This window comes from Trachurus japonicus, chromosome 8 (genome assembly GCF_045865225.1).
Source record: "Trachurus japonicus isolate A0001 chromosome 8, Traja_1.0".
In the NCBI taxonomy this organism is placed as follows: Eukaryota; Metazoa; Chordata; class Actinopteri; order Carangiformes; family Carangidae; genus Trachurus; species Trachurus japonicus.
Genome location: NC_140914.1, coordinates 1,020,237 through 1,042,868, shown reverse-complemented (window position 1 = coordinate 1,042,868; position 22,632 = coordinate 1,020,237). Strand labels below are relative to the sequence as shown.

The window sequence follows — 22,632 nt, the reverse complement described above, 5'->3', positions numbered from 1 at the left end:
TCTATCTATCTATCTATCTATAAACCCTTTGTCTCTCTTTTTCTTTCTTTCTTTTACTCCTTCATTTGTATTTTACATAACTTCTTTCTATCTTTCCCTCCCTATCCATCCATCTACCTCTTTCTATCTATCATCCCCCTCTCTCTTTTTCTTCTTTCTTTCTTTCTTCTTTCTTTCTTTCTTTTTACTTCTTTGTTTCTTTCTGTTTTTCTTTCTACTCCTTTTCTCTTTCTATGTTTCTACCCCATTTCTTTCTTTCTTTCTACTGCTCTCTGTATATCTCTCTCTTTCATTTATCCACCCCAATATCTTTCCTTCTTTCTTACTACTCCTCTGTCTCTTTCATTCATTCTCTATTCTCTTTATGTTCTATTATTCTGCTTTTCTTACCTTTTTCTTTCTCTATCTACCCTTCTCTCTGTGTCTTCTTTCTTTCTGTCCTTTTCTTCTTTCTTTCTTTCTCCATCTACCCTTCCCATTTTCTTTCTTTCCTTCTGTCCTTTCCTTCTTTCTTTCTTTCTTCAGCTCATTCAGCTTTGTTTCAACAATTTCTTCAGCTCATTCAGCATTGCTTCCAGCATTCACACCATTTCCATTCTTGGAAATGTTTTTTCTAGTTATTATTCTTACTACTTTCACCCTTTTTCAGACATCTTCTACTCCTTCATACTTTGTGCTATTTCAACCATTCATATATCAAAACGTGTGGCTTTTTCAGGACAAGGGTGCTATGACTTTTCTCTTTTATACTATTTATACTTTTTTAAAATATTTAACTTTTTCTGCAAATTTTTTCCCATAGGAATGCATTGAAAACGTCTTCAAACTTTTAAAATCTTCTTACTTCTTTGAACCTCTAAAACGTCAGCATACTTTCTCCCACAGACTCCATTTGTCTTTTAAATTGTAGACAAACTTTTAATCTATTCCTGTATGACTCATCTTATTGATATCTTCAACAGTTTTAGATTGTTGGCTGTTTTAAAATCATTAAAATTTTTCACAAAATCCAACTTTATAATGGTTGTGTATTGCGCTTAACGAGCAGGGCTTAGAGTGAGTGACATCATCGTTAGAGTGAGAGGGATCGAAAAAACATTCAGGATTTTTTCTGGATAAATTGCCAGCACGGCCACAAATTAAACTCTAGACACATGATTTCCTCACCGGTTTCTAGCCACACTTGTCGTGTCTCATCTTATGTGCTCAAAACAGCAGACAGACTTACAGAATTGTCTCTATGAGCCTAATTGTCCAGCTAGACCTGCTCTAGTGGCTCATCCACTTCAATATAAAAGTAGGAGCAGATTTTTTTAGAAAAGCAGAAATGCCCCCCTTTTCTACCCTGCGACGGCAAGAAAAGTTTTTGCCCTACAAACATTTAATGCACATCAATGTGCTCAGGAAGGTCTCCTTGCCCCAGTAGTCAGACCACATTCTGATAAGAGTTATACGGTTCTCTTTTTCTGGGCTGTTTTCGGAAGCTGCACTGAGCTCAAATCTCTCTGCTCTGCTCTGCTCTGTGTGCAGTTGGTCCAGCTGTTGGGACCAGCTCGTTATCATGTCTATAAATAGAACAGCGCAGGTGCAGCCTGGCTGCTCGTTAAGATGTTTTTAAACACAGCCCCACACAGACACATGATAAACCAGACTGACAGAGGATGTCCACGCACAAACACAGGCATCACACTCACACAGACAGACCAAGGGGGCAGTTGTCGGTCTGAGAAGTGAAGCTCACTTCCGCGTTCAAAAAGCTGCAATCCCCTGGGCTGTCGCTGGGGGCTGGCTCCAGAAGGGAGCAACTCCAATTGAGCCCCATGTTAAAATAGCCGATTTTACAGCTTTAAAAAACATATTTACAGCCTGGTACATTTCATTTTTTTGGTCTCAACCGATAGTTTCTACCCCCGCACACACTCTGAGGGGGGTGAATTTTTTTTAAACTCTACCGTTTTACTATTATTAGGTTTAAAGTTCTGGCCAATTAGGGCGCAGAACCGTTGAGTGACAGGTCCGGCGACCGCTGCTTCGAGGCCAGTGGGCGGGCTCTCGGCCGGCCAACGGCCGCACCGCTCCAAATATGGCAAGTAGAATCCAACATGGCGCGGCTCAAACCCCCGTAGTAGAGGCACAAAACAGACTCCCCCAAACCAATGGGTGACGTCACGGACGCTACGTCCATTCTTTTTACAGTCTATGAGACAGACACACACAGACACTCACACACAGTCACACATGCACACATACACAAACAGATAAACACACAAACACAACACTGTTCCACACAGTAAAATGTAAGCAGTTAGTTGAGTCACCATGGTAACTTCTGAGGGCAGGCTGCCACACAGGTCTAATCAATCAGATCATTAGGGAGAGAGGAGTTCTGTGGCGCTTAACAGTTTTACTTTCTGCACATGTACACGCAGACAGAGAGACCGTCAGACTCACACACCCAGACACACACACACACACACACACACAGGTTTTCAGCTCAAATTCATCAGGCTCTCAATTATTTTATACTTTTGATGTAAACATCTCCCACAATTTATATTTTTCTCATGAATTTAAGTTCAGACGTTTAGTCTTTCCAACTCTATTAATAGTAGTACAATTACAGGTGGAGCCTGGGATATAGGATGCAGCTTTTAACATGTGTCCTATCTATCTATCTATCTATCTATCTATCTATCTATCTATCTATCTATCTATCTATCTATCTATCTATCTATCTATCTATCTATCTATCTATCTATCTATCTATCTATCTATCTATCTATCTATACCCCTCCCTATTTTTTAACCCCTCTGTCTCCTTCCTTTCTTTCTTTCTTTCTTTCTTTCTTTCTTTCTTTCTTTCTTTCACTCCATTTCTGTCTTTTTACTTCTTTGTTTGTTTGATTGTTTCTTTCTTTCTTTCTATTCCTTTTCTCTTCCTTTGTTTTTACTCCATTTCTTTCTTTCTTTCTTTCACTCCATTTCTGTCTTTTTACTTCTTTGTTTGTTTGATTCTTTCTTTCTTTCTTTCTTTCTTTCTTTCTACTCCTTTTCTCTTCCTTTGTTTTTACTCCATTTCTTTCTTTCTTTCTTTCTTTCTTTCTTTCTTTCACTCCATTTCTGTCTTTTTACTTCTTTGTTTGTTTGATTCTTTCTTTCTACTCCTTTTCTCTTCCTTTGTTTTTACTCCATTTCTTTCTTTCTTTCTTTCTTTCTTTCTTTCTTTCTTTCTTTCTTTCTTTCTTTCTTTCTTTCTTTCTTTCTTTCTGTCCTTTTCTTTTTTCTCTCTTGTTTCCATCTTTCTTTCTTTCTTTCTTTCTTTCTTTCAACAATTTCTTCAGCTCATTCAGCATTGCTGGAAGCATTCACACCATTTCCATTCTTGGAAATGTTTTTTCTAGTTAGTGTGAATGCTGGAAGCATTCACACTATTGTTATTCGGTTCGGCCATTTTCTGCCTTTCTTCGTCATGTAACTAGTCCTTCATACTTTGTGCTATTTCAACAATTCAAATATCAAAATGTTCAGCCTTTTCGGGACAGGTGTGCTATGTCTTTTCTCTTTTCAACTATTCATACTTTTTGCAATATTCAACTATTTCTGATTTTTTTTCCCCCATAGAGAATGCATTGGAACAGTCTTGAAACTCTTCAAATCTTCTTACTTCTTTCAGCCTTTAAAGCGTCCACATACTTTCAGCTAGAGACTTCATTCAAATTCTGAGCTGTAGACAAACTTCTAATGTATTCATCCTGTATTTACAACTTTTTCATAGCTTGTACCGTTTTTGAGATAAATCCTTTAAAAGCACATGAGGATTTCTGACAAATTTCACACTTTTCAATGAGTGTGTATGGGGTTGGGTCAGAGTGAGTGACATCATCGTTAGAGTGAGAGGGATCGAAAAAACATTCAGGATTTTTTCTGGATAAATTGCCAGCACGGCCACAAATTAAACTCTAGACACATGATTTCCTCACCGGTTTGTAGCCACACTTGTTGTGTCTCATTTAATGTGCTCAAAACAGCAGACAGACTTACAGAATTGTCTCAGTGAGCCTAATTGTGCAGCTAGACCCGCTCCAGTGGTTCATCCACTTCAATATAAAAGTAGGAGCTGATTTTTTTAGAAAAGCAGAAATGCCCCCCTTTTCTACCTTGCGACCCTGAGAAAAGTTTTTGCCCTACAAACATTTAATGCACATCAATGTGCTCAGGAAGGTCTGCTTGCCCAGATGGTCAGGAGGACCACATTCTGATAAGAGTTACGGTTCTCTTTTTATGGGCTGTTTTGGGAAGCTGCTCAGAGCTCAAATCTCTCTGCTCTGCTCTGCTCTGTGTGCAGTTGGTCCAGCTGTTGGGGCCAGCTCGTTATCAAAGTCTATTAATAGAACAGTGCAGGTGCAGCCTGGCTGCTCGTTAAGATGTTTTTAAACACAGCCCCACACAGACACATGATAAACCAGACTGACAGAGGATGTCCACGCACAAACACAGGCATCACACTCACACAGACAGACACACACAGACACTCACACACAGTCACACATGCACACATACACAAACAGACAAACACACAAACACAACACTGTTCCACACAGTAAAATGTAAGCATGGTAGTCGCCATGGTAACTTCTGAGGGCAGGCTGCCAATCAATCAGATCATTAGGGAGAGAGGAGTTCTGTGGCGCTTAACAGTTTTACTTTCTGCACATGTACACACAGACAGAGAGACCGTCAGACTCACACACCCAGACACACACACACACACACACACACACACACAGGTTTTCAGCTCAAATTCATCAGGCTCTCAATTATTTTATACTTTTGATGTAAACATCTCCAACAATTAATTTTTTTCTCATGAATTTAAGTTCAGACGTTTAGTCTTTCCAACTCTATTAATAGTAGTACAATTACAGGTGGAGCCTGGGACATAGGATGCAGCTTTTAACATGTGTCCTATCTATCTATCTATCTATCTATCTATCTATCTATCTATCTATCTATCTATCTATCTATCTATCTATCTATCTATCTATCTATCTATCCCCCTCCCTATTTTTAACCCCTCTGTCTCCTTTTTTTCTTTCTTTCTTTCTTCTACTCCTTCATTTGTATTTTACGTAACTTTTTCTATCCTTCCCTCTCTATCCATCCATCCATCCATCCATCTACCTCTTTCTATCTATCATCCCCCTCTCTTTCCTTCTTTCTTTCTTTCTTTCTTTCTTTCTTTCCTTCTTTCTTTCACTCACTCCATTTCTGTCTTTTTACTTCTTTGTTTGTTTGATTGTTTCTTTCTTTCTTTCTATTCCTTTTCTCTTCCTTTGTTTTTACTCCATTTCTTTCTTTCTTTCACTCCATTTCTGTTTGTTTACTTCTTTGTTTGTTTGATTCTTTCTTTCTTTCTACTCCTTTTCTCTTCCTTTGTTTTTACTCCATTTCTTTCTTTCTTTCTTTCTTTCACTCCATTTCTGTCTTTTTACTTCTTTGTTTGTTTGATTCTTTCTTTCTTCCTTTCTTTCTTTCTTTCTTTCTTTCTGTCCTTTTCTTTTTTCTCTCTTGTTTCAATCTTTCTTTCTTTCTTTCTTTCTTTCTTTCTTTCTTTCTTTCTTTCTTTCTTTCTTTCTTTCTTTCTTTCAACAATTTCTTCAGCTCATTCAGCATTGCTGGAAGCATTCACACCATTTCCATTCTTGGAAATGTTTTTTCTAGTTATTTTTCATCTTCCGGACGCTTTTTCGATTCGCATCTAGTCCTGCAACTCGAAGAGTTGCAGGACATATTATATATCAAAACGTGCGGCTTGATCGGGATCGCTGTGCTATTACTTTTCTCAACAGTTTACGAATTTTTCGCGACATAGTCGCGAAAAACTGCGCAAAAATTTTGCATGTAAGTCAATGGGACGGGCGGAAAAAAAAGACCGAAAAAGACCAATCATTGGAGTTTAACAAAAGTCTACTGCTCAGGCATACTTTCACCTAGAGACTCCATTTAAACTTTAAACAGTAGACACAAGTCTTGTGTATTGTCGTATTACTCCACGTTTTGATAGGTCATATAGTTTTTGATCAATCCCTGATCAATGACCATGATCATTTTTGGAGAAATTATGAGTTTATAATGGGTGTGTATTGCATGGAATGTTCGTGTCAGAGTGCGTGACATCATCGGTTAGAGTGGGAGAGAGTGAAGAAACATTCTGTATTTTTTCTGGATAAATTGCCACCACGGCCACAATTTACACTCTACAGACATAATTTTTTCAGAATTTGTAAGACAAACTTGTTATCTCTCATGTCATGTGCTCAAAATATCAGAGAGACTTACAGAACTTACAGAATCAGCCTCTGAGTGCGGCCACGTCTGTCCCTGCTCCTCATTGAGTCCAATACAAATATTTTCTGAGAGGAGCAGAACGGCCTGATGTTTTAAAACTGCCAGCGTCGCCAAAATATTTACTGTAGAAACACCAAATCGTACCGAAATTTTCAGTAAGTCCTTAGAGCAACGTTGATCTGTGTTTTGTTCTGATAGGAGTTACCGTTTTGTCATGCTAAGCCTAATTGTGAGGCCGGTTTAGAGGCAGAAAATGGCTGTTTTTCTCCACGTTTCTGTCTGTCTCAGCCTGCGGGGGCCCCTATCGCCGTGGTAACCTCTTTGATCCTCAGGCCAGGGCTCGTTAACTTCATAAACAATCCACCTGGCGCTCGTTTAAATGTTTATAAACACAGACACAGCTAAATCAGACTGACACAGGATGCAGCTACGAACTAACTATGTGACAAGTCAGTCACACACACACACACAGACTCTAGAGCCAGCTTCATGTGATTACAGTCACACACACACACACACACACACACACACACACACACAGTTAACCTAATGTGGTTACAGCTCCTCCATATCAGTGCTTATAGAAAGATGATCATGTGTCTGTCTGATCAGCTCTGTCTTGACCTTAAGATCGTGGGTTTGATTCCCATGTTGACAGAGATGGCACAACCCGCAGTAGCTCCCGTGGCCCATTCAAAATTTCCCGAGAGGAAATTTTCTAGTTAGTGTGAATGCTGGAAGCATTCACACTATTGTTATTCGGTTCGGCCATTTTCTGCCTTTCTTCGTCATGTAACTAGTCCTTCATACTTTGTGCTATTTCAACAATTCAAATATCAAAATGTTCAGCCTTTTCGGGACAGGTGTGCTATGTCTTTTCTCTTTTCAACTATTCATACTTTTTGCAATATTCAACTATTTCTGATTTTTTTTCCCCCATAGAGAATGCATTGGAACAGTCTTGAAACTCTTCAAATCTTCTTACTTCTTTCAGCCTTTAAAGCGTCCACATACTTTCAGCTAGAGACTTCATTCAAATTCTGAGCTGTAGACAAACTTCTAATGTATTCATCCTGTATTTACAACTTTTTCATAGCTTGTACCGTTTTTGAGATAAATCCTTTAAAAGCACATGAGGATTTCTGACAAATTTCACACTTTTCAATGAGTGTGTATGGGGTTGGGTCAGAGTGAGTGACATCATCGTTAGAGTGAGAGGGATCGAAAAAACATTCAGGATTTTTTCTGGATAAATTGCCAGCACGGCCACAAATTAAACTCTAGACACATGATTTCCTCATCGGTTTGTAGCCACACTTGTTGTGTCTCATTTAATGTGTTCAAAACAGCAGACAGACTTACAGAATTGTCTCTATGAGCCTAATTGTCCAGCTAGACCCGCTCCAGTGGCTCATCCACTTCAATAGAAAAGTAGGAGCTGATTTTTTTAGAAAAGCAGAAATGCCCCCCTTTTCTACCTTGCGACCCTGAGAAAAGTTTTTGCCCTACAAACATTTAATGCACATCAATGTGCTCAGGAAGGTCTGCTTGCCCAGATGGTCAGGAGGACCACATTCTGATAAGAGTTACGGTTCTCTTTTTATGGGCTGTTTTGGAAAGCTGCTCAGAGCACAAATCTCTCTGCTCTGCTCTGCTCTGTGTGCAGTTGGTCCAGCTGTAGGGGCCAGCTCGTTATCATGTCTATAAATAGAACAGGTGCAGCTGCAGCCTGGCCGCTCGTTAAGATGTTTTTAAACACAGCCCCACACACACACATGATAAACCAGACTGACAGAGGATGTCCACGCACAAACACAGGCATCACACTCACACAGACAGACACACACAGACACTCACACACAGTCACACATGCACACATACACAAACAGACAAACACACAAACACAACACTGTTCCACACAGTAAAATGTAAGCATGGTAGTCGCCATGGTAACTTCTGAGGGCAGGCTGCCAATCAATCAGATCATTAGGGAGAGAGGAGTTCTGTGGCGCTTAACAGTTTTACTTTCTGCACATTTACACACAGACAGAGGCTGTATTCGAAACCGCATACTATACTGCTAGTACGTACTGATTTGGCCAAAATGTAGTATGTAGTATGCAGTATGCGAACAAAAGCAAAATCTGCAGTATGTGAAAAGTTCCCGGATGTCGTACTGATTCGGAAAATATCTCCAGTATGCATCTGACCAGTCTACATCGCCTACTGTATCCCACAATGCAATGCTCCCCTGACGTCTTACCGTAACCAGAGCGTAACCAAAGACGGTAGTGTAGCCGTGTACCGTAACTATAGTTTAATAAAATAAAACTTAATGCAGACTGATCGGTTCATTGTAAAATATTTATTTATTTTTTGTAAATGTGGTGATTTCTGTACATAACGTTAGGCTCCAGAGCCCCGAGGCAGCGCTGCTTACACACAAGAAGCTTACTTTACATTCAAACAAACTAATGCTACTGCCACAATTGAGATTTCATCAATGAGACCGACATTTATCTCCTTAAAATAATTTAACCAGCCGGTGGTAAACCTTTAAAAACCTACGGGTAAGTTAATTAGCGACCGTTTTCTCCTCCGGAATGACGTCGTAGTGCTGGCCGGCCGAGCAGCTCTGCAGACCGGCTGCTGCCTCTGTGATGTCCCGGTCGCTGCGGAGCTTCACTTCTCCGAAAAACATCGGAGCAAACTTTTAAACAGCCGTCATTTGGATAAACTGGCCGTATATTTGGGGTCTTAACAGTTACTTTCTCGCATGAAAAAATATTAAAACTTAATAAAGTTACATAATTACAGCGCTAGAGCGAGAAATAAAACAGCTTTTAGCCTGTTTACAGCTACTGCTACCGGTTGCCGTGAAATGCATTCTGGGAAACTCGTATACTGCATACTGCGATGATAACGGCGTCGGTCTGCTCAAGTAGCAGACTGAATCCCACATTCAGTATGCAGTATACAGTACATATAACGCAGTATGTAGTAGGCAGTACGGTAGTATGCGGTTTCGAAAACAGCCAGAGAGACCGTCAGACTCACACACCCAGACACACACACACACACACACACACACACACACACACACACACAGGTTTTCAGCTCAAATTCATCAGGCTCTCAATTATTTTATACTTTTGATGTAAACATCTCCAACAATTAATTTTTATCTCATGAATTTAAGTTCAGACGTTTAGTCTTTCCAACTCTATTAATAGTAGTACAATTACAGGTGGAGCCTAGGACATAGGATGCAGCTTTTAACATGTGTCCTATCTATCTATCTATCTATCTATCTATCTATCTATCTATCTATCTATCTATCTATCTATCTATCTATCTATCTATCTATCTATCTATCTATCTATCTATCTATCTATCTATCCCCTCCCTATTTTTAACCCCTCTGTCTCCTTTTTTTCTTTCTTTCTTTCTTCTACTCCTTCATTTGTATTTTACGTAACTTTTTCTATCCTTCCCTCTCTATCCATCCATCCATCCATCCATCTACCTCTTTCTATCTATCATCCCCCTTTCTTTCTTTCTTTCTTTCTTTCTTTCTTTCTTTCTTTCTTTCTTTCTTTCTTTCTTTCACTCACTCCATTTCTGTCTTTTTACTTCTTTGTTTGTTTGATTGTTTCTTTCTTTCTTTCTATTCCTTTTCTCTTCCTTTGTTTTTACTCCATTTCTTTCTTTCTTTCTTTCTTTAACTCCATTTCTGTTTGTTTACTTCTTTGTTTGTTTGATTCTTTCTTTCTTTCTTTCTACTCCTTTTCTCTTCCTTTGTTTTTACTCCATTTCTTTCTTTCTTTCTTTCTTTCTTTCTTTCTTTCTTTCTTTCTTTCACTCCATTTCTGTCTTTTTACTTCTTTGTTTCTTTCTTTCTTTCTTTCTTTCTTTCTTTCTTTCTTTCTTTCTTTCTTTCTTTCTTTCTTTCTTTCTTTCTGTCCTTTTCTTTTTTCTCTCTTGTTTCAATCTTTCTTTCTTTCTTTCTTTCTTTCTTTCTTTCTTTCTTTCTTTCTTTCTTTCTTTCTTTCTTTCAACAATTTCTTCAGCTCATTCAGCATTGCTTTCAGCATTCACACCATTTCCATTCTTGGAAATGTTTTTTCTAGTTAGTGTGAATGCTGGAAGCATTCACACTATTGTTATTCGGTTCGGCCATTTTCTGCCTTTCTTTGTCATGTAACTAGTCCTTCATACTTTGTGCTATTTCAACAATTCAAATATCAAAATGTTCAGCCTTTTCGGGACAGGTGTGCTATGTCTTTTCTCTTTTCAACTATTCATACTTTTTGCAATATTCAACTATTTCTGATTTTTTTTTCCCCATAGAGAATGCATTGGAACAGTCTTGAAACTCTTCAAATCTTCTTACTTCTTTCAGCCTTTAAAGCGTCCACATACTTTCAGCTAGAGACTTCATTCAAATTCTGAGCTGTAGACAAACTTCTAATGTATTCATCCTGTATTTACAACTTTTTCATAGCTTGCACCGTTTTTGAGATAAATCCTTTAAAAGCACATGAGGATTTCTGACAAATTTCACACTTTTCAATGAGTGTGTATGGGGTTGGGTCAGAGTGAGTGACATCATCGTTAGAGTGAGAGGGATCGAAAAAACATTCAGGATTTTTTCTGGATAAATTGCCAGCACGGCCACAAATTAAACTCTAGACACATGATTTCCTCACCGGTTTGTAGCCACACTTGTCGTGTCTCATTTAATGTGCTCAAAACAGCAGACAGACTTACAGAATTGTCTCAGTGAGCCTAATTGTGCAGCTAGTCCAAATCTCGCGTGATTCGCAGTAACCGCACTGACGCCGGCGCAAATCATGCGAGATTTGGACGGACCAGGAAGAGGAGCTTTGAGAAGCTTCCGCTACAAACAAGCTTAAAATATAGATTTAATTAATTTTTTTCGGGACAATTACGCAATTTGGGGCTTCAGCACAAGACGGACATTACATACGAGCAGCATGGAGGTATTTGGATGTTTTTTTGTGTGTGTTTTTTTACGAAGAGCTCTGGTGTCCCTTTACAACCGTTATATGGACATGCACTGCTACACTAAGACCCCCTGTAACTCAGAGAAGGGACGGAGGACTCTGAAACTTCTTCCAGCCCTTAGTCCACATGAGGGTGAGTAGATAATGAGCGAAATATCATTCTAGGGTGAACTATCCCTTTAAGTGCTTTTTAATTCATTTTAATTCACCAAAAAATAGTCACAGGTCACAAAAAAGTCCTCTTCTTGCTTGGTGTGGCTAATTTCTGCACTTTCCTTACTTTTTTTTTAAGCATCATTGAAAAATCTCACATTCATGAAAGTCTCAACCTCTTTTGCACAATTCCACGGTAGTGTAGGGGTTAGGGTGGCTGCTTGTCAACCCCAAGGTCACTGGTTCGAATCCAAGGGAAGAACTCTTGTTATGTTATGTTGAATTCTGCTCTCCTCCCCCGCCTTCAATTGGTTACAGGTGTTTGTTATCTCCTTGATTACCCATACCAGTTTGCAGCACATCATCACATTACAATGAATGACAACAGTCTTGAAAGCAGTGTGCTCTCTGTAGCTGAGTGGCAGAGTGAAGGATTTATGATCATAAGGTCATAGGTTCGATTCCTGCCTCAGTCATTTCACATCATTGCTTGACTTTTGATTCCAATTATTCAGCTGTCATTGGACAGTCTTTGATTCCTCATAGTATAAAGCTCATTGTAACTCAGGTTCTCTGTGGCCGTATGGTTAGTGTGTTAGGTTACCACTCATGGAGTTGTGGGTTCAATTCCTTCCATGGACATGTTTCTTGTATGCCATTCCGCATGTCTTTGTCAATTTATTCTGCTAATTCAGCATGGTTCAGCATTGGGTTTCAGCATTCACACGCATGTTCCGTTAGGAAATGCTGTTTCTAGTTATTATTAGTGTGACTGCTGAAGCAGTCACACTATTGTTCTTCTGTTTGGCCATTTTCTTCCGCCTTTTTACGGTCTTCTTCTAGTCCTTCATACTTTGTGCTATTTCAACAATTCATATATCAAAACGTGCAGCTTTTTCTGGACTTTATCGGCATTACTTTTCTCTTTTTAACTCTTTATACTTTTTAAAATATTTAACTTTTTCTGATTTTTTTCAGCTTTATAATGTGTGTGTGTTGCGTCTAACGAGCAGAGCCAGAGTGGTGTCAGAGTGGAGAGAGGCAAAAAAACATTCTAGAGTTTTTCTGGCTAAACTGTCAGCACGGCCACAAATTAAACTCTAGACAAATTATTTTCTCCAGTTTTGTAGCCACACTTGTCTTCTGGCTAAAATTCTGGTCAAAAATGCAAAGAGACTTAGATAATAATTTTAAATATTTTTTAAATGCAGCCAGGGAGCTCTCTGCTCTCATTCAGCTCAATGTATTTTTTTCACAGCAGCAGGAGAAGGAGCTGAACTTTGTAACTTGCTGTTAAGTGCTTTTTAAATCATTTTAATTCACCAAAAAATAGTCACAGGTCACAAAAAAGTCCTCTTCTTGCTTGGTGTGGCTAATTTATACTAATTTCTCTTTATTTTAAGAATCATTGAAAAATCTCACATTCATCAAAGTCTCAACCTCTCTTCACCACAACTCCACTGTAGTGTAGGGGTTAGTGTAACTGCCTGCCAACCCCAAGGTCACTGGTTCGAATCCAAGGGAAGAACTCTTGTTATGTTATGTTGAATTCTGCTCTCCTCCCCCGCCTTCAATTGGTTACAGGTGTTTGTTATCTCCTTGATTACTCATACCAGTTTGCAGCACATCATCACATTACAATGAATGACAACAGTCTTGACAGCAGTGTGCTCTCTGTAGCCGAGTGGCAGAGTAAAGGTTTAGTGATCATATGGTTATGGGTTCGATTCCTGCCTCAGTCATTTCACATCATTGCTTGACTTTTGATTCCAATTATTCAGCTGTCATTGGACAGTCTTTGATTCCTCATAGTATAAAGCTCATTGTAACTCAGGTTCTCTGTGGCCATATGGTTAGTGTGTTAGGTGTTGTGCTATTTCAACAATTCATATATCAAAACGTGCAGCTTTTTTTGAACTTTATCGGCATTACTTTTCTCTTTTTAACTATTTATACTTTTTAAAATATTTAACTTTTTCTGCCACGATTCCTTACTTTTTTTTTTAAGCAGAAGCCAGTGATCCTCTTATCAAAGGTTTTCTTTACCCCTCACATACTGTCTCTGTCTGTAGCCTAGTGGTTAGCTTGCTGGTCTGGAGACCTGAAGGTTGCTGGTTCAAATCTTGCCTCAACAACAATTATAGTGAATTATTTTCCCAGTCGTCCTCTGTTGACTTCTGATAACTTGCTTCATGTTGAAACTGCTGCTCTCAGCCTGAAATTCACAGAAATTTTCATTCTAAGTCATTCAAGCTTGACTCTCAAGCTTTCTTGATGTTAACTGTGTGTGCACCGTGGCCTAGAGGCAGAGTGGAAGTCTAATGACCATGAGGTTGTGGGTTCAATTCCGACCTTGGGCAAACATTTGTATGGTGATCACTGCTTGCACTATTTGCTAATTCTGCAACAGCGTTCAGTTGCTATCAGCAGTCACACCATTTCCATTCTTGGAAATGCTTTTTCTAGTTAGTGTGACTGCTGAAGCAGTCACACTATTGTTCTTCTGTTTGGCCATTTTCTTCCGCCTTTTTACGGTCTTCTTCTAGTCCTTCATACTTTGTGCTATTTCAACAATTCATATATCAAAACGTGCAGCTTTTTTTGAACTTTATCGGCATTACTTTTCTCTTTTTAACTATTTATACTTTTTCAAATATTTAACTTTTTCACAAAAAATCTCACATTCATCAAAGTCTCAACCTCTCTTCTTCACAACTCCACTGTAGTGTAGGGGGTAGGGTAACTGCCTGCCAACCCTAAGGTCACTGGTTCGAATCCAAGGGAAGAACTCTTGTTATGTTATGTTGAATTCTGCTCTCCTCCCCCGCCTTCAATTGGTTACAGGTGTTTGTTATCTCCTTGATTACTCATACCAGTTTGCAGCACATCATCACATTACAATGAATGACAACAGTTTTGTAAGCAGTGTGCTCTCTGTAGCCGAGTGGCAGAGTAAAGGTTTAGTGATCATATGGTCATGGGTTCGATTCCTGCCTCAGTCTTTTCACTTCATTGCTTGACTTTTGATTCCAATTATTCAGCTGTCATTGGACAGTCTTTGATTCCTCATAGTATAAAGCTCATTGTAACTCAGGTTCTCTGTGGCCATATGGTTAGTGCTCAGCCTGAAATTCACAGACATTTTCATTCTAAGTCATTCAAGCTTGACTCTCAAGCTTTCTTGATGTTGACAGTGTGCAGATCATTAACAGACAACAGTCTCTGCAACTGTGTGTGCACTGTGGCCTAGAGGCAGAGTGGAAGTCTAGTGACCATGAGGATGTGGGTTCGATTCCGACCTTGGTCAAACATTTGTATGGTGATCACAGCTTGCACTATTTGCTAATTCTGCAACAGCGTTCAGTTGCTGTCAGCAGTCACACCATTTCCATTCTTGGAAATGCTTTTTCTAGTTATTTTTCCACTTCCGGCCAGATTTCGATGTGCTACTAGTCCTGCAACTCGAAGAGTTGCAGGACATATTATATATCAAAACGTGCGTCTTGATCGGGATCGCTGTGCTATTACTTTTCTCAACAGTTTACGAATTTTTCGCGACGTAGTCGCGAAAAACTGCGCAAAGATTTTGCATGTAAGTCAATGGGACGGGCGGAAAAAAAAGAGCGAAAAAGACCAATCATTGGAGTTTAACAAACGTCTACTGCTCAGGCATACTTTCACCTAGAGACTCCATTTAAACTTTAAACAGTAGACACAAGTCTTGTGTATTGTCGTATTACTCCACGTTTTGATAGGTCATATAGTTTTTGACCAATCCCTGATCAATGACCATGATCATTTTTGGAGAAATTATGAGATTATAATGGGTGTGTATTGCATGGAATGTTCGTGTCAGAGTGCGTGACATCATCGGTTAGAGTGGGAGAGAGTGAAGAAACATTCTGTATTTTTTCTGGATAAATTGCCACCATGGCCACAATTTACACTCTACAGACATAATTTTTTCAGAATTTGTAAGACAAACTTGTTATCTCTCATGTCATGTGCTCAAAATATCAGAGAGACTTACAGAACTTACAGAATCAGCCTCTGAGTGCGGCCACGTCTGTCCCTGCTCCTCATTGAGTCCAATACAAATATTTTCTGAGAGGAGCAGAACGGCCTGATGTTTTAAAACTGCCAGCGTCGCCAAAATATTTACTGTAGAAACACCAAATCGTACCGAAATTTTCAGTAAGTCCTTAGAGCAACGTTGATCTGTGTTTTGTTCTGATAGGAGTTACCGTTTTGTCATGCTAAGCCTAATTGTGAGGCCGGTTTAGAGGCAGAAAATGGCTGTTTTTCTCCACGTTTCTGTCTGTCTCAGCCTGCGGGGGCCCCTATCGCCGTGGTAACCTCTTTGATCCTCAGGCCAGAGCTCGTTAACTTCATAAACAATCCACCTGGCGCTCGTTTAAATGTTTATAAACACAGACACAGCTAAATCAGACTGACACAGGATGCAGCTACGAACTAACTATGTGACAAGTCAGTCACACACACACACACAGACTCTAGAGCCAGCTTCATGTGATTACAGTCACACACACACACACACACACACACACACACACACACACACACACACACACACACACACACACACACACACACACACACACACACAGTTAACCTAATGTGGTTACAGCTCCTCCATATCAGTGCTTATAGAAAGATGATCATGTGTCTGTCTGATCAGCTCTGTCTTGCGCTTAAGATCGTGGGTTTGATTCCCATGTTGACAGAGATGGCACAACCCGCAGTAGCTCCCGTGGCCCATTCAAAATTTCCCGAGAGGAAATTTTCTAGTTTCTGAATACAACCCGGATCCGACCCGCCCGTCAATATTAAGACCCGCTGCCCGTTAGATCGCCGTCATCACCGGCGATAACGGGGGTGCAGCCGTACTCTTTAGAAAAAAGAAAAAAGAAAAGAAAAGAGAGAGAGAGAGAGGGGGGGGGTGTCCTGGTCCTGTGTCCTGGGCTCTACAGGACCGTCCGGAGGGTCCTGGACATCGACGGCTGGTATCTCATGGCCACTGAGTAGCTACCTGCAGTGTCGCCTCTGTGTCTTGCAGTAGAGCCAGACCAGGCTCCGTCCACCTCCACCGCAGCGACCTCCACCTCTACAGCACCCACACAAGTTAAAGAGGAGAAGAAGAAGAAACATGGCAAGAAAAAAGGTTTTTACATTTTAAAGCTTTACAAAAAATGTGGAAATGTTTCCCACACTGACTCTGCTCCACCACTGACATGACTGTCGTCTCTGTGTGTTGCAGTAGAGCCAGACCAGGCTCCGTCCACCTCCACCTCCTCCTCCACCGCGGCGGCCTCAGGCCCCTCGCCTGCCCGCTGCACTGTGCACCGCCGGAAGGTCCAGGCGGCAAGAGACCAGCAGCTCCTCTCCCAGGCCAGCGTCCAGCCAGCACCGGGGACTCCCTGTGACGTCTGGGAGAGGCCCAAAAGACTGGACTCTGGCCACGCCTTCTTCAAGGGGGAGGAATACTGTCAGGCAGAGGACGGGCCGGAGGGTAGGACACCGCAGCAGTGGCTGCAAGAACGGCTCTTGGAGAAGCCCAGCACTCTTCCTAGGAGGAAGGAGGAAGAGGAAACGAGGAGGGGCGGGGGGAGGACAACCCTCAGCAGGACAGACAGGAGCAGGAGGACTGACAAAAACATTTAAAAATTATTTAAAGTGTGCTGTGCCTTTAAAAAAGTGTGACTGTGTGTTCCACCTCGTTACTCGTTACAAATTAAAACAGAAATATAATTACCTGTAGGCTATATGACCAAATAATCGCCTGCAGGCCCGTAGCCAGCCTTGTGGAGGGGGGGGTTCTTTTTTCCCAAAAAGTGGACCCCCCCCCCCCCCAAAAAAAAAAAAAAGTAAATAAATAATAATAATAATAATAATAAAGGCACACACTTCTTTTTTTCCCCATTATAACTTCACTTTGATATCACATGTTTCTCTTCCTCCACTATCCTTTACTGTTGCTCTCATTTACAACAAAATTTTCACCATTATTATAGCCTATAGGCTAAAAAAAGGCTTAGCTTTTTCATAACAATAGCTAATCATAATAATGTTTAATGTAGTTAAATGTATCTCTCTCACACACACACACACACACACACACACACACACACACACACACACACACACACACACACACACACACACACACACACACAGAGGTACCTGCAAACTGGAAATGATGATAAAGTAAACCCCTGTAGGGGGGGTCTGGGGGGATCCTCCCCCCCAGTAGCGGCGCCAGGATTTTGATTGTGGGTGGGCCTTCAGAAAACTGGATGGGCCAGTTAAAATAAGATTTTTAAAAAAATCAGCGTCATCATCATCTCCGTTTCAGCGCTTTTCTGCGGCGCTGAAGACAGCACAAATATTAAACTGTGATGTGGTAACAGCGCTAAATCCAGAATTAAAACAGCTTTTTATGGCTGTCAGTTGTTGTGACACTGGCTGTGTGTGTTTTGTGTCGGACTGACGAGCATTATTTTTTAAATTAATTCTCCGCAAAAAAAAGGGGGAAAAAAAGAAGCCCTTAGTTGTGTTCAGAAACTTGACAGGTGTGGCAGACAAGCTGGTGATCAGCTGTGGTCATTGAATAGTCTACACTACAGTAGCCTAGGTCATTTCAATTTGCGCATCTGTGTTTTTTCCTTTTTATTTTTTTTAGGCTATAACATTTATATGCGCATCCAGCGCGAGAGAAACAGCGGGTGCACACCAGATGATAAACTGGCAGATGAAAAAAAAACTGAAATGAGACGGTTAACGAGAGGAAAAACACAGAATATAGCCTACAATATAGGCTATGTCCAAAAGACTTTGTCCCGTCGTCACGACGTGAGCGAGGGAGGATCTGATGGTGGCTCAGGTTTAGTGATGAGGAACTGTCACTGTCAGCAGCTGCTCCAAACAGACACGTTACAAACTTTATTTTGAAGGGACAGATTGTGTTGATTTTGTTAACAGTGACTTTGCACCCAAACATTAAGCACGCGCTTCAGTTCTATTTTTCACGCGAGCCGTGAGCGCCGTCTGTCAAGCTGGATAGACCAGCTCGTACCAGATAGGAAGTCGGGCACAGAAAAAGGCGAGAGAATCCGGTCAATTTTCAAAATAAAATGATTATTAATGAAGTTGTTGCCGTCCGTCTATTATACACACACACACATCCATACATACAGAGCTAGGGACAGTGTGGAAAACCGAGTGCAGACGAGTGGTCGATGTTTTACCGGCGAGGAGAGAGCAGGAGAAGCAGCTCCCTGTGCGACCGAGCGCCTGCGAGGACGCGCAGCGCGCCGCTCCGGGCTGTTCGAAGTTACATTGTTGCGAGTTGACTCCGGCAGAAGCTCTGCGCCGTGCACACTGTTTCAGCTGCCTATTTTGTCATAGTTTATCAACGTCATTCTTGATTAGGATGATGTTAAGTTCATTTTGTGGTGGGGACAACATTGTTCTTGACAAAAAGTGGTGGGGACATGTCCCCAGAACCCTGACATTAATAGTTTGCATTGAAAACAGAATTTGGCATTGTAATAACGATTTTTGGCAGTGAAAATAAAATTTGGCATTGAAATAAAAGTTGTATTGACGCTGAAAAAAGAAGTATTGGCATTGAATAATGTAGTTTTCAATGTCAGTCTTTAGATTTCTTCTTCATGTCCATCTTTTTTCAGTGTGTGTGTTTTTTACACTGTGGTTTTCAGTTTAAATTTTTTTTTTTTCGGTTTCAATGTTCTTTTTTTCAATGCCAAGTTACTGTCAGGGTTTTGGCGTGGAGGAGGGGGGGGGGTGTCTGAGGGGAGGGGCTAGGGACGGTGAACGGCCGGGATTTTCACAATAAGAGCACCGAATCGCACTGAGATGCTGTCAACTTCGTGAGGTGAGTGAGTCAAACTCTGCTGTGGTTGATGACTTCATCACTGCTGCACTCATGAAGTAGGTCACACGTTATGTTGTTTTTAATTTTTTCGACCTAACTTCTCCAACCAGTGTTTAAATTGTTGACCTGTAGCTAACGGTTAGCTCCGGAAGATAATCAACGCTAGCAATGCTAATTGTTAACAGGTAAACTAGCTAGCGGTTGTAGCTAATGAACAGCAGATGCTAACGTTACGTCTTTTGTTATTATCAGCTCTTTAACTGCACCTCATTTGAACATTTTCTTCTCTAAGTCTGTGAGAAATGTCCTCATTTATGGTAGAAGTGAATAAATACGCGTTTTTGATTTAGTAAACGCTAGTTGTGTTCACAAATGTGTAACTTATTACCAGCATCATGTTTGTCCAGGCAGACTGTCACTACAAAGCAATCTAAACTACGTCTAAATGAAATATCAAAATCATGTGTGTCCCTATTTGGCAGATGTGGGTCCACCGTGAGCTGATGCATGAACTCATCCTATGACAGCACCTGAATCAGCTTGAAACAGCCAGAGCTGGTAAGTTGAGAGTAACCAGTGAGTAGAGTCCATCATTTACACACATTTAGGGCATTTTGATCATCACATTTCCACAGACATGACTCCCTGTCATCATTTCATCTATTTATAAAATAATTAATAATTCATTTAATTTATATAGCGCTTTTCAATAACCCAAAGACGCTTACAAAGAAACAAAAGAAACAGGGTAGAGAAAGTTTGAATTCAGTGGGGAAGCTTTTTGTCTTCTTCTTTGATATAGTGTATTTGTGTGGCAGCGTTATAGCGCCACGCCAGCTCCACACAGGCCTGCCACAATACTACAGTATTTTGAGTCGTGTACACACAGTCTGAAAGACCTCATCATTCCTTACTGTCCTTTTAGTTAGGGCTGGTTCAGGTTGCTCTGAACCATTTTATAGCTACACAGCTACAGTATAGGCTTAGACTGCTGGGGGACACATCACGTTACAGGAAGCCCTAGTTTCACTGTACTAGCTGTATATGTGACCAATAAAGTACCTTTACCTTTACCTCTCCTTCTTAAACCTACAACACCTTGACAAGTAAAAGACACATTTCTTTCTCAGTGACTACTTGTGCTCTCCTGCAGCAGAGGCACCTCAGAGCCTCTCCACCACGGTTTCCACACCGTCGACCACCTCCTCCTCCTCCTCCTCCTCCTCCACGCCGTCCACCTCTGGAAAGAGGAAAGAGAAGAAAAAGCATGGTAAGAAGAAATCTTAAACCTACAACACCTTGAAGAGAAAAAGACACGTTTCTTTCTCTGTGACTACTTGTGCTCCAACACAGTCATTTCTGTGTCCTGCAGCTGAGGCACCTCACAACCCCTCCACCACGGCTTCCACACCGTCCACATCCAGGACTCCCACACGCTGCACCGTGTATCGACGGAGGTTGCGGGCGGAGAAGGACAGGGAGCTGCTGGCCCAGGGCCGTGGCCAGCAGTCACAACCTGGGGCTCCCTGCGATATATGTGGGGAGGACAGGCACATTGACTCTGGCCACGCGTTCTACAAGGGCCAGTACTTCTGCAGCGTGGAAGACGGTCCGGACATGAGGACGCCTCAGGAGTGGCTGATGGAGAAGCAGACCGCCGACGGCCCCGCTCCTGTGCCACGCACAACGGTGTGGAGGAAGAGGATGAAGATGCAGGAGGAGGAGAAGAAGGGGCAGGAAAATCCTAAAAAAAGAAAACCCTCAAAACTGAGGATATGCCAGCGCTGTGGCCAACCAGACACGAAAGACTTTGGCCACAGCCAGTTCAACTTAAAAGGGAAAAGACATGTTTACTGTGCCCTCTACGAGTGCATCTCTGTTGACCTCTGGCTGGCACAGAGGAGGCAAGAGGACAGCCAGCAACAGGAGGAGCAGGAGCAGCAGGGGGAGCACAGCCAGGAGCACAGCCAGGAGTAAAATTACTTCTATGCAGCAGTAGCTGCTGCTGCTGCTACTTAAGACTTTTTGTGTGTTTTTGCTGTGCTATTTATACCTTTTAAGAGTTTTTGTGTGTTTTTGCTGTGTTCTTTATACTGACTTTATACAATTTATTTTCTAAATAAAAATCTTGTGGAAATTACTTCTATGCCTATGTCTTCTATGATTCTGCATCATTCATCACTCACTCAATAACTAACATTATTGTTACTGGACAAACTGATGAATCCAGGTGTGTCTGACCTCACAACGATGGTCAGACACACCTGGATTCATCAGTTTGTTCAATAATGGAAAACAGGAAATAAAGGAGCTGGCTAAAGTTCAGTGGAGCTGTGCATAGAGCCAATTGTGTCACAATTCATGTTTGTAGAGCGTTTATGCAGACACAATTAGCACAAAGTGTTAAGAGATTGTAGATATGTTTATTATATATATATATATATGGGCTATATCTCGTGTTTATAGAGCCTATATATATATACCGTATATATATATTATAAACATATCTCCTGTTTATAGAGCCTATATATATATTATAAACATATCTCGTGTTTATAGAGCCTATATATATGTTATAAACATAGATAGATCATAAACACACATTTGACACACAAATGACAATAAAAGGAATTCAATTCAATTCAATTCATGTTTATTGAGCATTTTTACAAATACAAATACAAATTGACACAAATAGCACAGAAAGGGTTGACAAATGACAAATCTCATTGCTATGACAGATGTTTATCATAAATATGTCGCTGCTGACTGATCACATTGATATTATGGATCGAAGAAGCTTGATATAGTATAACCACATGTTGGATGACGGATCTCGTCCATAGAGTAGATCATAAACCTATACGACGAGAGGGAGGGAGGGAGGGATGACGGATCGCAGAGATAATATTGACAATATAGGCGATCGATCGCTAACGCCTTCTCCGCCGGCGGCCGCGTGGCTAATTTGAATATAAACACATGGACGAAATGGAAAGAAACGTGGGTCCCGAGGCGTATCCTTCCATTTCTTTGGAGGGGGGTACGAAGCGGAGCCCAGAGGAGGCCGTGGAAGCCGCCGGCCAGGACTCGGCGGTCCCGCGGCGCGGGGAAAAGAGTGGGCGGCGGCCCGTGGGTGGCCGCGCGGCGGCCGCGGGCGGCCGAACCGAGAAGATTGCGCACCTTCCT

At 41.1% G+C, this 22,632-nt stretch overlaps 2 protein-coding genes across 2 annotated transcripts in view; both read left to right on the top strand.

The window, feature by feature from the left end:
* Window positions 1-21,420, top strand: part of LOC146982251 (uncharacterized) — a 36,995-nt gene extending 15,575 nt beyond the window's left edge. The window contains exons 2-4 of the mRNA XM_085785485.1: window positions 16,807-17,058; window positions 20,597-20,689; window positions 20,825-21,420. Of these exons, the coding sequence (XP_085641611.1) occupies window positions 16,807-17,058; window positions 20,597-20,689; window positions 20,825-21,420 (941 nt within the window). The remainder of the gene's footprint in view (window positions 1-16,806; window positions 17,059-20,596; window positions 20,690-20,824) is intronic.
* Window positions 1-22,632, top strand: part of LOC146982248 (uncharacterized) — a 191,345-nt gene that overhangs the window by 36,477 nt on the left and 132,236 nt on the right. The window lies entirely within an intron of this gene.